The 15,900-nt window shown below is 46.4% G+C and overlaps 2 protein-coding genes across 4 annotated transcripts in view; both read right to left on the reverse strand.

Moving 5' to 3' along the window:
- The window catches only part of LOC139355320 (oxaloacetate tautomerase FAHD2B, mitochondrial), a 32,887-nt gene extending 17,426 nt beyond the window's left edge, over positions 1-15,461 (reverse strand). The window contains exon 1 of the mRNA XM_011755242.3: positions 15,346-15,461. The gene's annotated coding sequence lies outside the window, so the exon portion shown is untranslated. The remainder of the gene's footprint in view (positions 1-15,345) is intronic.
- FAHD2A (fumarylacetoacetate hydrolase domain containing 2A) lies at positions 5,200-15,624 on the reverse strand. Of its 3 annotated transcripts, XR_011612155.1 has the most exons (9): positions 15,486-15,624; positions 14,480-14,730; positions 13,118-13,334; positions 9,575-9,634; positions 9,138-9,300; positions 7,605-7,713; positions 7,384-7,471; positions 7,103-7,245; positions 5,200-6,191 (listed from the first exon to the last, which is right to left on the reverse strand). XR_011612155.1 is itself a non-coding variant. In XM_071077363.1 (8 exons), exons 2-8 carry the CDS (start codon positions 14,722-14,724, stop codon positions 7,183-7,185), a joined length of 945 nt encoding a protein of 314 aa, XP_070933464.1. In that variant the 5' UTR covers positions 14,725-14,730; positions 15,486-15,624; the 3' UTR covers positions 5,200-7,182. The 3 variants fall into 3 exon arrangements, 2 of the variants coding, with proteins under 2 accessions (XP_070933464.1, XP_070933465.1); XM_071077363.1 differs by having other exon boundaries at positions 5,200-7,245; XM_071077364.1 differs by lacking the exon at positions 15,486-15,624 and adding an exon at positions 15,346-15,482 and having other exon boundaries at positions 5,200-7,245.
- Positions 15,625-15,900: the final 276 nt, after the last annotated feature.

Raw genomic sequence — 15,900 nt, forward strand, 5'->3', positions numbered from 1 at the left:
AGAAAAAACAGTAACAGATATAGTAGATATTACTCTAGCAATGTCAATAATCATTTTGAATGCCAATGGTCTAAATACACCAACTAAGACAGAGATTCTGCAAAGCAAAAAACTATCAACAGGGTAAATACACAACCTATAGAATGAAAGAAAATGTTTACAACCTATACATCTAACAAAAGTCTAATATCTAGAATCTATAAGGAACCTAAATCAACAAGGAAAAAGCAAACAACCACACTAAAAATGGGCAAAGGACATGAACAGACACTTCTCAAAAGATATCTGCACAGCCAAAAAGTATATGAAAAAATACTCAATATCAAAACCACAATGAGATATCATCTCAAAAAGGTCAAAAAATAACAGATGCTGTAGAGGTTGTGAAGAAAAGAGAATGCTTATATCCTGCTGGTCAGAACATAAATTAGTTCAGCCACTGTAAAAAGTAGTCTGGAGATTTATCAAAGAACTTAAAACAGAACTACTGTTCAACCCAGCAATTCCATTCCTGCGTGTATACCCGAAGGGATATAAACCATTCTACCTTAAAGACGCATGCAGGCATATGTTCATCGCAGCACTATTCACAATAGCAAAGACATGGATTCAACCTAGATGCCCATCAATGATAGACTATATATACACTATGGAACACCACAGAGCCATAAAAAAGAATGCAATCAATGTCCTTTGCAGCAACATGGATAGAGCTGGAGGCCATCATCCTAAGTGAATTAACACAGGAACAGAAAACCAAATAATGAATGTTCTCACTTATAAGTGGGAGCTAAACACTGAGTATACATGGACACATAGAAGGGAACAACAGACATCCGGGGCCTACTTAAGGGTGGAGGATGGGAGGAGGGTGAGGATTGAAAAACTACCTATTGAGTACTCTGCTTGTTACTTGTGTAACAAAATGGCCAGTACAACAAACTCCCGTGACATGCAGTTCACCCAAGTAGTAATAAACCTTCACATGTACCCTTGAACATAAAATGAAAGGTAGGAAGAAAGAAATAAAATAAAAGAGATTGTCAGAGTAGATTAAAAAATCTGACACAACTATACGTAGTCTACAAGAAACCCATTCTAAATATAAAGATGCACCTAGATTAAAATTAAATGGATGGTGAAAGATATACCATACTAATACTTATCAAAAACACCCCCAGAATATCTCCATTAATTTCAGGCAGAGCAGACTTGAAGAGCAATAAAAGTTACCACAGATAAAGAGGAATATTACATAAGAAAAAGGAGTCAATTCTCCAAGAAGACATAACAATCCTGAATGTGTGTATGCACCTAACAACAGAGCATAGAAATATGTGAGGGAAGAACTGACAGAACTGCAGAGAGAAACAGATGAATCCACTACTAAAGCTGAAGACTTCAACACTCATTGATCAGAAATCAGCAGACCAAGCAGGCAGAAAATCAGTAAGAACATAGTCAAACTCAACAACATCATCAATCAACTGGATATAATGAACATCTACAGACTACTTCATCCAATAACAGAAAATTACACATTCTTCTCAAGCTGGCATGGAACATTCACCAAGATACCACATTTTGGGCCATGAAACACACCTTAACAAATTTAAAGAATATATGTCATATACTGTATGCTCTCAGACCACAGCAGAATTAAACTACAAACCAATAAAATAAAGACAGCTGGAATATCTGGGCCAAAGAGGAAATCTAGGGAAATTAAACAAGATTTTGAACTAACGAAAGTGAAAAGACAACTAATCAAAAATGTGTGGGATGTAACAAAAGCAGTGATTAGAGAGAAATTTATAACATTGAATGAATTAAAGTGAATACTAGATTCTATATTAGAAAAGAAGAAATGTCAAAGATCAGTAATCTAGGCTTCCACCTTAGGAAAATAGAAAAAAGAGCAAGTTAAATCCAAAGTAAACAGAGGAAAGTAAACAATAAAAACTAAAACATCTCAATGAAATTGAAAACAGGAAATCAGTAGAGAAAATCAGCAAAATCAAAACCTGTTTATTTGAAGGTAGGTGAAACTCATAAGCCTCCAGCCAGGCTAAGAAAAAAAGGAGACACAAATTACTAATATGAAAAATGAAAGGGGTGACATCACTAATGTCCTTTTATGGATAATGAAAGGATCATAAAGGAATATTATGAAAAACTTGATGCCCACAAATCTGATAACCTAGGTGAAATGAAACAATTCCTTGAAATACACATTCTGTCAAAACTCATTCAAGAAGAAATACACAATCTGTGCTGGGAGATGGTGGCTCATGCATGTAATCCCAGCACTTTGGGAGGCTGAGGTGGGAGGATCTCTTGAAGCCAGGAGTTTGAGACCAGCCTGGGCAACATAGTGAGACCCTGTCTCTACAAAATAAAAAATGTGATGGGTATGGTGGTGCGTGCCTGTTGTCCCAGCTACTTGGGAGCTGGAGGTGGGAGGATTGCTTGAGCATAGGATGTCAAGGCTGCAGTGAGGAGTGACTGCACCACTGCACTCCAGCTTGGGCAACAGAATGAGAGCCTGTCTCAAGAAAAAAAACAGACAATCTGAACAGGTCTATCTGTGTTAAAGAAACCAAATCAATAACTAATAACCTTTCAAAACAGAAAGCACCAGGCCCAGATACGTTCACTGGCGAATTCTACCAAACATTCAAGGAAGAAATTAGTCTCTTCCAGAAAATAGCAGAGAGAATACTTCCTAACTCATCCTAAGATGATAGTATTACCCTAGTACCAAAATCACACAAAGCCATTATAAGAAAAGAAAACTATGGGACCAATATCTCTCATGAACATAGATGCAAAATTCCTCAACAAAATACTAGCAAGTACAATCTAACAACGTAAACAAAGAATTATACACCAAGACCAAGAGGGATTTATCCTAGGTATGCAAAGCTGGTTTAATATTCAAACTTATTTAGATATACAAATTATCACACCAACAGGCTAAAGAAGAAAAATCACATGATTATATTAATAGATGCAGAAATCACTTTTGACAAAATACAACACCCATGATAAAAAAAAAATCTCAGTAAACTAGTACTAGAGGGGAACTTCCTTGACTTGATAAAGAATATCTGCAAAAATCCTACAGCTAACATTGTACTTAACAGTGAGAAACAGCTTTCCTGCTAAGATCAGGAACAAAGCAAGGATGTCTCCTCTCACCACTCTTATTCAACACTGTGCCGGAGTCTTAGCTAATGTGATAACACAAGAAAGGGAAACAAAAGGTATACAGATTGGAAAGGAGGAAAAAATATACTCTCTGTTTGCAGATGACATGTTTGTCTATATAGAAAATCTGAAAAGAATAAACAAAAAAATTCTAGGCTGGGTGTAGTGGTTCACACCTGTAATCCTAGCACTTTGGGAGGCCAAGGTGGGTGGATCACTTGAGCCCAGGAGTTTGGAGACCAGCTTGGGCAACATGACAAAACCCTGTCTCTACCAAAAATACAAAAATTAGCCAGGCATGGTGGTGCATGCCTGTAATCCCAGCTACTTGGGAGGCTGAGGTGGAAGAATTGCATGAGCCTGGGAGGTGGAGTTTGCAGTGAGCCTAGATCACACCACTTCACTCTGGCCTAGGTTTCAGAGTGAGGCTCTGTCTCAAAAAAAAAAAAAAAAAAAAAAAGGAAGAAAAAAAGAAAATTTAAAATTAGAAAATTAATAAGTAATTATACCAAGGTTGCAGGATACAAGGTTAATGTACAAAAGCCAATCACGTTCCTAGATACCTACAATGAACAAGTGGAACTTGAAATTAAAACACGATACCATTCAGCTAGTATCATACTGAATGGGGAAAAACTGAAAGCCTTCCCTCTAAGATCTGGAACACAACACAGATGCCTACTTTCACCACTGTTGATTCAACATAGGACTGGAAGTCCTAGCTAGAGTAATCAGACAAGAGAAAGAAATAAAGGGCATGCAAATTGGAAAAGAAGAAGTCAAATTATCCTTGTCTGCAGATGATGTGATCTTGTATTTGAAAAAACCCTAAAGATTCCACACAAAAAGACATTAGAACTGATAGATAAATTCAGTAAAGTTGCAGGATACAAAATCAACATAGAAAAATCAGTAGCATTTCTAGATGCCAACAGTGAACAATTTGAAAAAGAAATTAAAAGAGTAATCCCATTTACAATAGCCACAAATAAGATCAAACACCTAGGAATTAGACAAAGAAGTGAAAGATCTCAATAACGAAAACTATGAAACACTGATGAAAGAAATTGAAGAGGACATCCAATAATGGAATGAAATTCCAGGATCATGGATCAGAAGAATCAATATTGTTAAAATGTCCATAATACTCAAAGCAGACTACAGATTCAATGCAATCCTCATCAAAATACCAATGACATTCTTCACATAAATAGAAAAAAAAAAATCCTAAAATGTATATGGAACCCTAAAAGACCCAGTATAGATAAAGCTATCCTAAGCCAAAAGAACAAAACTGGAGGAATCATATTACTTGACTTCAAATTATACTACAAATATACTTCAAATTATACTACAAATAACTAAAGCAGCATGGTACTGGCATAATGACAGACACATAGACCAATGGAACAGAATAGAGAACCTAGAAACAAATCCACACACCTACACTGAACTCATTTTCACAAAGATACCAAGAACACACACTGGGGAAAAGACAGTCTCTTCAGTATATGGTGCTGAGAAAACTAGATTTCCATATGAAGAAGAATGAAACTAAATCCTAGACTTCTGTATCTTGTCATATGTAAATCAAATCAAAAGTGTTTAAAGACTTAAAATATTGAACTATGAAATTACCACAAGAAATCATTGGGGAAAATCTCCAGGACATTAGTCTGGGCAAAAATGCTTTCCTGCCTTCCTGCCTTCCTTCTTTCTTTCTGACAGAGTCTTGCTCTATCACCCAGGCTGTAGTGCAGTGGCGTATTGTCTGCCCACTACAACTTCCACCTCCTGGGTTCAAGCCTTTCTCGCATCTCAGCCTCCCAAGTAGCTGGTATAACAGGTGTGTGCCACCATGCCCCAGTAACGTTTGTATTTTTAGTAGAGCCAAGGTTAAACCATGTTGGTCAGACTGGTCTTGAACTCCTGGCCTCAAGCAATCCACCCCCTTAAGTGTCACAAAGTACTGGGATTACAGGCATGAGCCACTACACCTTGCTCAAAAGTTTATTTAGCAATACCCTACAAACAGAGGCAGCCAAAGCAAAATTGGATTAATGGGAGCACATCAAGTTAAAAAGCTTCTGCAGAGCAACCTCTTGGGTCTCTAGGTCTGCTTTTACTGGATTCACCTGCATGTACCTGGTCTGGGGGTACAGGGTTGATCCCTGGCCAGCCTGTCAGAGAACTATGGCTCCATGGCCCCTAGACCCCAGGCTCCTGGTCAGCCTGTGACACAGGGCGACAGCGACTGAGCAGGAAGCTGCTGTGGAAACCAAGTGGGGACTTTACTGATAGTGACAGTGATGACTTTGAAGAGGCTGAGGGCCGGTACTTCAGGGTGTGTTTCAAGAAGCTGCCCCTGGAGGGAGGTGGTAGGGAGGTGGTGGGGAGCTGCGCTCACCCCGGCCTGTCCCCCCCAGCTCAGCCAGCAGTCACACTGCCCAGACTTCTTTCTCTTCCTCTGCCGCCTGCTCAGCCCACTGCTCAAGGCCTTTGCACAGGCTGCCGCCTTCCTCCACCAGGGTCAGCTGCCCGATACTGGTGAGGCCCTTGTTCCCTTGCAGTCCTCGAGGCAGGCTGTCTGCGTAGGGCACCAGGTCTAGGTCTTCTCTTTTCCGCAGAGTCGGGCTACACAGAACAGCTGTTCCAGTTCCTCCAGGCCACCGCCCAGGAAGAAGGGATCTTTGGTGAGTCCCAGCCAGTCAGCCCAGGCTCCTGGAGGCAGGGGTGTTTGCTGGTGGTTGCTGCCCCCTGCCGGACACTGAACCCAACTCTAGGAAGGCGGCTGCAGAGTTCAGAGGGTCTTCTGTCCAGTCTGAGCTCTAGCCCTCCCTGGGCTGCTGCTTTACACAAGAGGAGAGAACCCTGTGCCCAGTGGCTCCCTGTCCTCCCTACCTAGAGCCTTCACCTCTCTCTCCTCTCCAGAGTGTGCGGACCCAAAGCTCGCCATCAGTGCTATCTGGACCTTCAGAGACCTAGGGGTGAGAGAAGCCACTGTCACCATCTTCTGTCCCCGTTCCCACCCCGATAGAGTGGCTCAGGGACACCCAGCTACGTCCCCATCACCCCACAGGGCTGGCGTGATGGTGTCTCATTAAGACCCTGGGATTTACTTGGTGTCTTCCAGCAACATACGTGGTGATGGGGTGGAGAAGATGGGATGGTCTCCTGCCTCTTGGTCTCCCAAATCACTGGCTCATCCTTCTAGGTGGGGTATTAGGGCTGCTTTGAGGCAGCTTTTGCACAAAACACTGAGGTCTCACGGCAGGTTTCTGGGGGACAGGCTTGGCCCCTGGGCCCGGTGGACACAGTCTCTGTGTTGAGGGTACTCATGGCCCATCTTCCATGGCCCAGGTTCTGCAGCAGATGCCGAGCCCTGCAGGCCCCAGGCTCCACCTGTCCCCTACTTTTGCCAGCCGGGAGAATCAGCAAAAACTAGAACAGTTTATCCGGCAGTTCATCTGTAGCTAGAACTGTGAGAAGGAGCCTGTGCCGAGACTTCTCAGCCCCACAACACAGCCGTGTCCTAGAGCCAGAAGACGGAGAGGAGGCTGCAAACCCTTAGCTGGTCTATAAATATAATCATTGAGGCTTGATTGTCCCTTGCCATCTCTTGCTTTCTCCCTCCTTTGATGTGATAAACAAGGGGACCAGACAGGTTGTCTTTTCCCAAGCCCAGGAGTATCTTTGTGGCGTATGCGTGTGTATTTGCTCTCTTCTTCCCCAGTCCCACAAAATGCCCCGACTTATCCCATGAAACAAAGCCCAAAAGAAGACAAACAGCAGAAGCCAAGCTGCTGCTGGCCTGACAAATTTATTGAAGAGAGCTCAGTCCTCCTCCCTTCTACCCAGAAGAGGTGGCTTCAGGGCCGGCACCTGCCCATACCTGTCACTGGGCCTTTCCCTGGGCTAGGCTGAGTGGGAGCAGATGCCCCCATCCTATGTCCAGGGCCTGTGCAGGAGCCATCACACCACCTTGTTGATGATGACACCTAGTTCTTCAATCTCACACTGGACTTCATCCCCCTTCTGCAACAGAGCAGGCCATGAGGGTGTCAGCCCTTCCGTCAGACACATGCACATCCACACAAGCCTGTACTTCTGAGGTCTGAGCCAAGCCTGCCAGGCCTTCGGGGCCCTTGCTCTCTTTCCTTTTCGCTAACCTACCTTGAGAAAGACAGGAGGTTTCCTGAATACACCGACACCTGGGGGGGTCCCAGTCAGGATGACATCCCCTGGGTAAAAGGTGACAAACCTGGAGCAAAGCCAGAGGACCCGGTGAGACCAGGGGCTGGCTGAGGTGGCCACAGCCAAGAGTGGAGGGCTCAGCTCAGCCTCCACATGTGGGCGGATGGAGTGGGACTGGCAGGACAGGCCCTGGCACTCACTGGGAGACCCAGGCTATCAGGTCCTCCGTCTTGAATACCATCTGGTTGGTGTTGCTGCTCTGGACCACTTCCCCGTTCACTCGGCAGCAGATCTTTAAGTTGTGTGGATCTGAAATGCAAAGATGGTACCTTGGGGTTATCCCTTTCCCCCCTCAAACCCCCCAGTATTTCATAAACACAACTGTAGCGGAGCTTTGTGACTTGCCAGGTGAAAGGGCTTTGTGCCCACATTGACTCAGTGCTCTATGTTAGAACTTTCTGTATAGACATTGGCCGTTTCAGGCCTCCCTGCATCCCCGCCAAGAGCACCCGGCAGTAGTCACAGGGCTGAGTTGAGAGGATGTTCCAGACTCTGAAGAGGGAGAGAAAAATGGCTCGGGTTTTTGCCTTGAAAAAAAAGGGCATCTGTCTACAGCATAGGATGACACCTGTAGATACAAAAATGCCTCCTGGGTAGGGCCAAGCCTGGTGCTCACACCTGTAATCACAGCACTCTGGGAGGTCAAAGCAGGCAAGGACTGATTAAGCTCAGGAGTTCAAAACCAGGCTGGGGAACGTAGTGAGTGCTTGTCTCTATAAAAAATAATAAAAACATTAGCCAGGCGTGGTGATGCATGCCTGTAGTCCCAGCGACTCAGGAGGCTGAGGTGGGAGGATCGCTTGAACCCTGGATATTGAGGCTTCAGTGAGCTGAGATTGGGCCACTGCACTCCAGCCTGGGTGACACAGTAAGACCATTCCAAAAGAAAAAAAAAAAAAAAAAGACTTAGCATCTATAAAGCAGTGAGGTAATAGTTCTAGCCAGGACAGTGAAGCCTCATGTAATGGAAGATGGCAGGGGATGGATTAGTGTAAGAACATCCTGGCTAACCAGCACTTTCAACTGTTGGTGGTGGTCTTAGTGTTCTACCCCCCTTAAGTAGAGCAGCTGAAACACAATTTAACTTTACTGAGGACTCTGCATGGGGTGCTGTGAGGTAATGGGGTCTTTGGCATCCTGGCATGGCTGGCCCACATGGACACCTTCCCCCATCTCCACCACAGTTGTGGGCGGCTGTGTTAAGAGGCTGCGCTCTGCCCTCTGGGGCACTGCCCCCGTCCTGGCGCTGTCTCCTCACTGTGTGTGGTCGGTGCTGTTCTGTTTCCACAATGGCTGAGTGAGTCACACGGGCTCTCATGTCCTGTACTGTGGGAGATGCCAGGGCCTTGTGATAACTATGCTCCATGATGCTCAACTTAGATTGTTTCAGATGGCGGCAGCCACAGGAAGCCTGATCCACCCATCAGCTCAGTGTTGTCATTTACTTCCTGCAGTTTCACATCCTCTGCAGTTGTGTTCCCTCTAGGGGGCTTGGGAAGGAAGCCCATGGGAGAACTCATGGCTGAGGGTAAGAGACTTGGCCTGTGTAGAGTCAGCACTGAAAGGGTGGCCAGGGAGGGCAGGCACCGCATGTACCTGAACCCACACTCCTCCCTGGAATGCTGTTCATCTGTGCAATGGTAGGTACAAGGGGGCAGGGACCAGGGACCTACCTGCTACACTGTCCTTGGTCACCAAGGCAGGGCCCAGAGGGCAGAAGGTGTCGAAGGTTTTCCCCAGCAGCCACTGTTTCCCATTGCGTCTCATTTGCCAGTCACGAGCACTCACGTCATGGGCCACAGTGAAGCCGGCCACGTAGGCCATGGCATCTGTGGCCTATGGGGCAGGGGATGTGGCCATACAGGAGGTTAGATCACGGGTGACACCAACACCTTCGGCAAAGGATCTCTAAGCTGTTATCCCGTGTTAGTAGCCAGGACCAGCCAAAGGTGGGTGAAGGGCAAGGCAGTGTCAGGGAGCAAGGAGGCTGACCGCTTCCCAGGGTCAGGGACAGCTGGCACTGTGTGTTGGTGAGAGGTCAGCACTGGGAGAGGCAGGAGCTGGGGCCTCTGCTACACTCTGGCCTGGGAGCCCCACCTTTCCACCTCACCTTGATGTGCTTGCCTTTCTTTCCAATGACCACCGCCAGCTCTGCTTCCCAATCTACTTCCTGTAGGGTGGGAGAGGAACAGTGAGCTGCAGTGACTTCGGGGCCCGTTGTCCATGCTGAGAGGCTGCACACGGTGCTGAAGGGCCTGGACCTTTGTCATTAGGGCTTGGGTGCCAGCCCATGTTTGCCATCACCACGAAGCAGAGCCAAGTGAATGACAAGGGAGGTGTGACTTGCAGACCCATACATTTTGGGCAGTGGCAGACAGCATCACGGGATGCAGGCACAGGTCCTCTCCCCACGGTGACTGCAGAAGAGCAACATGTGTCCAGCGCACCGAGTTTAAAAGTTACTCTGGATACTTTTAACAAAGAATAAATACGAAGTAATATCCTCCAGCAATATGTAACCTTACTGTATGTCAGGGACTATTTTAAATGCTGTAATGTTATTAACTCACTTTAGTAAGAAAAAGATTGACATCCCACAAAGGACTTGAGTAAGCAATTCACAAAAAGGCAATGGACATGGCCAGAAAACATGAAAATATGCTCAGCCTCTCCCATAATCCATAAAATACAACTACAAAATAGATATAATTTGGAAATTGGCAGCTCTTTCTGATAATAACCAGTTGGTATGAGTACACCTGACACCCAGATGTTGGTCTCTAATACCACTCTCCATTAAAAAGCACCGGGTTCCTCGGGGAAATGGCTAATTCCAGGTCCAAGACAGACAGTACATGGTAAGACTAGAACATCTTGGTCAAAAAGCTAGGATATACAAAAAGTGACAGGAATGGAGCCAACTTGAAGGCCCCTCACTGGCCAAACTGAGGTCACCTAAAGAATGTAAATGATGAATTACAAACAATTGAGTAAAAACAAAAATCATGAATTCACAGTGATATTGAAGACACAGGAATAAAAAGAGGAGAGGCAGCTTTTCTTCATAAAAGAATGCCAGCCAATAAAAACAGAAGGCATGATTGAGAAGAGTCATTGATCTTGGCCAGGCACGGTGGCTCACGCCTGTCATCCCCGCACTGCGGGAGGCCGAGGCGGGCGGATCACCTGAGGTGAGGAGTTCAAGACCAGCCTGGCCAACATGGTGAAACCCTGTCTCTACTAAAAATACAAAAATTAGCCAGGTGTGGTGGTACACGCCTGTAATCCCAGCTACTCGGGATGCCAAGGCAGGAGAATCACTTGAACCCAGGAGGCACAGGTTGCAGTGAGCTAAGATCATGCCACTGCACTCCAACCTGCACAACAGAGCGAGACTCCGTCTCAAAAAAAAAAAAAAAAAAAAAATAGGTCATTGTTCTCTAACCCCCAATGCAATAATGGATTCAGTCAGGATGACCACAGGATCCCTGGATGAGAAGCTATGGGGCAGTAAGATAGTCATGTGATCTCAAACTACCACTCATAGACTGCTTATTAATTACAAAAATGGAAGTGCGTCTTCCCAATGGAGGGACCTAGTCAATGTCAGCTAAACCAAGTGGTCAAATTCTGGGACCACTGACATGAGCCTCCCAGTGGGATGCAATGGGAAATGTATAACATCTTTGTAGACCTCTTGATAAAAATGCTTACCCTGACACTAATCATGAAGAAACAACCAGACAAACCCAGGGTGTGAAACACGCTATGAGACAACTGGATTCTTCAAGGAAAGGGCAGGGAGCATGTTTGAGATCAGGAGTTGGCAAACTATGGCCAGCTCACTGTCTGCTGTAATAGTTTGAATGGAAACCCACCATTCATTTCTGTATCGTCCCTGGTGGTTTTCACACTACAACAGCAGAGTTGAATTGCTGCAAAAGAGACCATCTGACACTCAAAGCCTAATATTTACTAATTGGCCCTTGATATGGTTTAGCTGTGTCCCTACCCAAATCTCATCTTGTAGCTCCCATAATTCCAATATGGTTTAGCTGTGTCCCTACCCAAATCTCATCTTGTGGCTCCCATAATTCCAACATATTTTGGGAAGCCCCGGTAGGAGATGACTGAATCCTGGGGGCGGGTCTTTCCCGCGCTGTTCTCACGACAGTGAATGGGTCTCACGAGATCTGACAGTTTTAAAAATGGGAGTCTCTCTGCACAAGCTCTTTTCTGCCTGCTGCTATCCACGTAAGATGTGAATTGCTCCTCTTTGCCTTCTGCCATGATTTTGAGGCTTCCCCAACCACGTGGAACTGTAAGTCCAATTAAATTTTTTTTTTTTTTTTTTTTTTTTGGTAAATTGCCCAGTCTCAGGCATGTCTATCAGCAGTGTGAGAACAGACTAAAACAGCCCTTTAAGAAAAGGTCTATGGAACCCTGTCCTAGATTGAAACCACTAAAGAGATAAAACAATACAGTGTGTGGCCTTGGTTGATCAAGGAGCAATAAAAAAAGTAAGCAAATTAAAAGTTACCTTTGGGGCAGTCAGCAGTACTTCTGATTGGGAATTGGGGCAACTGGATTTTATACTAAATATTATTCAAGTTAATTTTCTTGGTAGTGATAATGGTGGGATGGTCATGCCAGCCACTGTCCTTATTCTTAGGAGATGCCTATTTAGGTGTATCTCACAAAATTGTCTTAATATTCCCAATGTGTTTTAAAAGGTCTCCTTCACCCCACCCCCTGCAAAAAAAAAAAAAAAAAGTGAATGTTTGCCATGTGGAGGGCAGGGAGAAGGCAAGGGAGAACAATGAAATATGACCAAATGTTTACAATGAAATCAGATGGAAGTTATCTGAGCGTTCACTGTGTTACTTTCCTAGCTTTTCTATAATTTCCAAGACATTTCTAAAATAAAAATCAGAGAGAAAAAGTAACCAGTGTTAATAAGGGTATATACACTACTGGTGGATGTGTGAGTTGCTTTTACGATCTTTTAAAAGGCCAGTTGGCAGAATTTTTCAAAAGTTTTGAAATACTGCCTATACTCTGACATATTTAAATTCTAAGGGTTTATTCAAAGGAAATAATAATGTATTAATGGACATGAAAGCCTTTTCTATATAAGGATGTTTATTGCAACATTTATTTATAGAAGCCGAAAACTAGAAACAGTATCCAGCAATAAGGTAATCGGGAGTAAACTAACCTATATAACAAACTCAGTGGTAACCTAAATATGTCAGGGAGAATATTTAATGGCATGAAAAAATGCTCCTGATGGAGTCTTAAGTAAAAGATAAGTGTATGTACAGTATAAACATATGCAGGAGTGGAGAAACACTGGGAAGACAGACAGAAAAACATTAATATTACAAGCCCTGGGCAGTGGGATTACGGGTGACGTAATTTTTAAATGTTTGTCTCCATTTTACCTATAGTGAAGGTGTATTGCTTTTGTAATCAGGAAAACACGTACATTAACTTTTTTTTCCAAGGCCACCATTATTACTGACTGTATAATCCCCTAGAGTTTCTGCTGAATGTACTACTGAGCAAGAGCTGGCTCCAGCAGGCTGAACACTGAGCTCAGAACGCCCTTGCGATGGCCCAGGGACGAGGGAGGGCGTGGGGAGGCACTGACCTGGCTCTCTGGTGGGAGGACCACCTCATCATAGGGCCCCACGATGGAGCTGGCAAACTTGCTGAAGATGATGGGCTCCTTGGGCACGGGCACGTTCTGTTCTTTGCAGTGGTCCGCATAATTCATGCCCACACACACCACCTTATCTGGCCGTGTGACTGGAGCCAGGAAGGTTACCTCCGACCGTGGGAGAACTGGCAACTGGGCAGCCAAGGCTCTGTAGAGACCACAGCAGGTGAGACGGTCTGGCTGGGAACAGGTCAGCAATCCCGGCAGGTTGGGCAGATCCTGCAGCAGCTACAGGTTTTGCTTTTTGAAATATATTTCCTAGCTCTATCAACCATCAGAGTCAGTATGAAAATCAAGCCGAGCTATCGTCCTTTGATACCAGAGCAGGGCTTTTATTTTTCCAGTGTTGATTTCCTCTCCCGCTTCGGTAACTCATGTCCATGTAAAAGACACAAACTGGAATACACAGAAAGGCCTCCCGTTCCCCTTCTGGTTCCCCTGTTCCCCTGGCTCTTCGCAGCTACTCTATGGATATTCTTCTCCCAGCCTTTTGTATGCAAATGAAAGCACCAATCTTTACACTTTTGACAAAAACAACTGGTTTTGGAGATCTCTCCTTAACAATATGTAACAATACATAGAGGGCGTCCTCTTTATTGCTTGTGGCTGCATATTACTGCTGTATAGAGATATACCCAAGTCCCTAATGAGGGACATGGAGGTTTCTCATCTTTGCGGAATATGGCAATATGGGAACATACTGTTAATACTGTGAGCCGTGAAACATTTGTATTTTTTCCTATTTTAATAGATGAAAACGACATCTTAATTTGTTTTTAATTTATTGTTCATCAGCTCCTTAGACCAGATTCTGTAGGGGTCCAGGCTTCAGGGACGCTCTCACCTAATCTAGTCCAAACCCAGGAACTGTCTTGTAAAAAACCTCCCTGCAGTCATCTCCTTGTAGGAGCTGGGAGTCTCTATCACTCCCCCAGCTGCATAAGATGCCTTTTAGGACCCCCTGGCCCAGACCCGTCAGTCAGTCCAGGACTTCATTCCCAGAGGAGGCAGTGTGATGAAATAGAGAGTCCTGGTTCCAGCACCAAATGTATGGCCTTGAAATTGTTAATCCCCTCCCCTAGGCCTCAGTTTTCTCCTCTGAAAACTGAAGATGTTATTACATAAGATTTCTAAGAATCTTTTAAGAGAACAGGTGAGAAATAAAAGGTGGGGTTACTCTGCTCCCTTGCCAAAGAGCTACCTGCTGGTGCTGTTTCCCAGAACGGGAATGCGGTGGGAGGGTGCGGGGGGACCAGGGCAGCTGCTTCAGGGCGATGCTGCCCATTTACTTACCTTCTTGCCACTGAGAGGGTGGCCTCTCCCTGCTCTAGGAACTGTGTCATCGTCTTCGGGAGTGTGGGGTCAAAGGCATTGAGGTTGATAACCCCTCCACCATTCCCTGTCTCCAGGCCCAAGTGAGGCCCCACCAGGTCGGGTGCCTGGAACTGTACTAGTCTCATGTCTCTGGAGGGTTGAAAGGGCCACTTCTGAGCCTGCAGCAGAGCTGTGAGCAGCCGCCTTCTACCAGACACCAGCATCAGAGCCTGCAGAGAAAAACGCAGGATCGGGGAGATGAGGATCCCAGAGCCATCATCAGGATCCCTGAAATTCCTAGGACTATAGCCCAAGGCCCTTTTCCCCATCAACAGTTCCTTGCACACCACATGGGAAGTGGTCCAGGCTTGTATTTTATCCTGCTATACTTCATAAGATGAAAGTACAGGCGCCCTCTGGCTGTTGCCTCAGGGACAAGGCTGGTTACCAGCGCTCCAAGAGCACCCCAGGCCCCACTGCCTGTTCCCTTCCCACATGACACACACATGCAGGTTCATTCCAACCTGACAGCGGTCCCCTCAGGGAGCGCGCCCTCCCTTTACAGAAGGGGACACTGAGGCTCGAAGGGGACGACGTCAGGTGCCCAAGGTGCCAGTCAAAAAGTGGCCCTGGGGCTTCTGCAACAACCACTATGTCACACGGCCCGAGCTCAGTCCAACTCTGCAAGAGTCTGTAAGCAAAGGGGCGGCGACATGAGGTGGAAAAAGCAGCCTCCATCAAACAAAGCCTGAGACACGGGTGTGCACGTCGGATCCCAAACCACCGTTCACTCGCCGGGAACCCCCATGCCGGTCCCCTAGGTTCTCACATGCCCATCTCCGTACCCTGCAGGTAGTGAGCGCTCAGAAAGGTCCGCCCCGTCGGTGTGGTCAGAAGCGGCTGGGAATCCGGTCCCAGTTCTGCGCTCCGCGGGAGACCCGCGCCACGGACACCCTTCTGGCCTGAACCAGCCAGGCTCTCCTACCTGGCGGCGGAGGCCGGTCCTCCTGCGCTGAGTTAGCGCTCGCGGGGCCGGAGGTCAAGGGCGGCGGGCGCCTGAGCACTGACACCAGTGACCGCAGCCAGCCGGGGAACTACAGCCGCGCGAACCCAGGGCCGCTGGCCCAGATCACCGGAGCGAGAAGCGGGCGCGTCCTGTGACGTCACAGGCAGCCGCCGCCGGAGGGGCCCCAATCCCGGAAGCGCGGGCCCAGCGCTGGGCGGGCGGCTCCGGGGGTGTTCGGGCTCCAGGCACAGCCCGGCGCCTGCCGCGTCTTCTGGAGACGGTGGCTCTCGGAGCGACTCTGCACTTGCCCGAGCCCGAGAGTGGGCGCTGCCCGAACGTTTGTCCCTGGGCGCTTCGCTGGCCTCATCCAGTCTGGGCCTATTCTGGGCCTGGC

This window comes from Macaca nemestrina, chromosome 13 (genome assembly GCF_043159975.1).
Source record: "Macaca nemestrina isolate mMacNem1 chromosome 13, mMacNem.hap1, whole genome shotgun sequence".
NCBI classification, from domain to species: domain Eukaryota; kingdom Metazoa; phylum Chordata; class Mammalia; order Primates; family Cercopithecidae; genus Macaca; species Macaca nemestrina.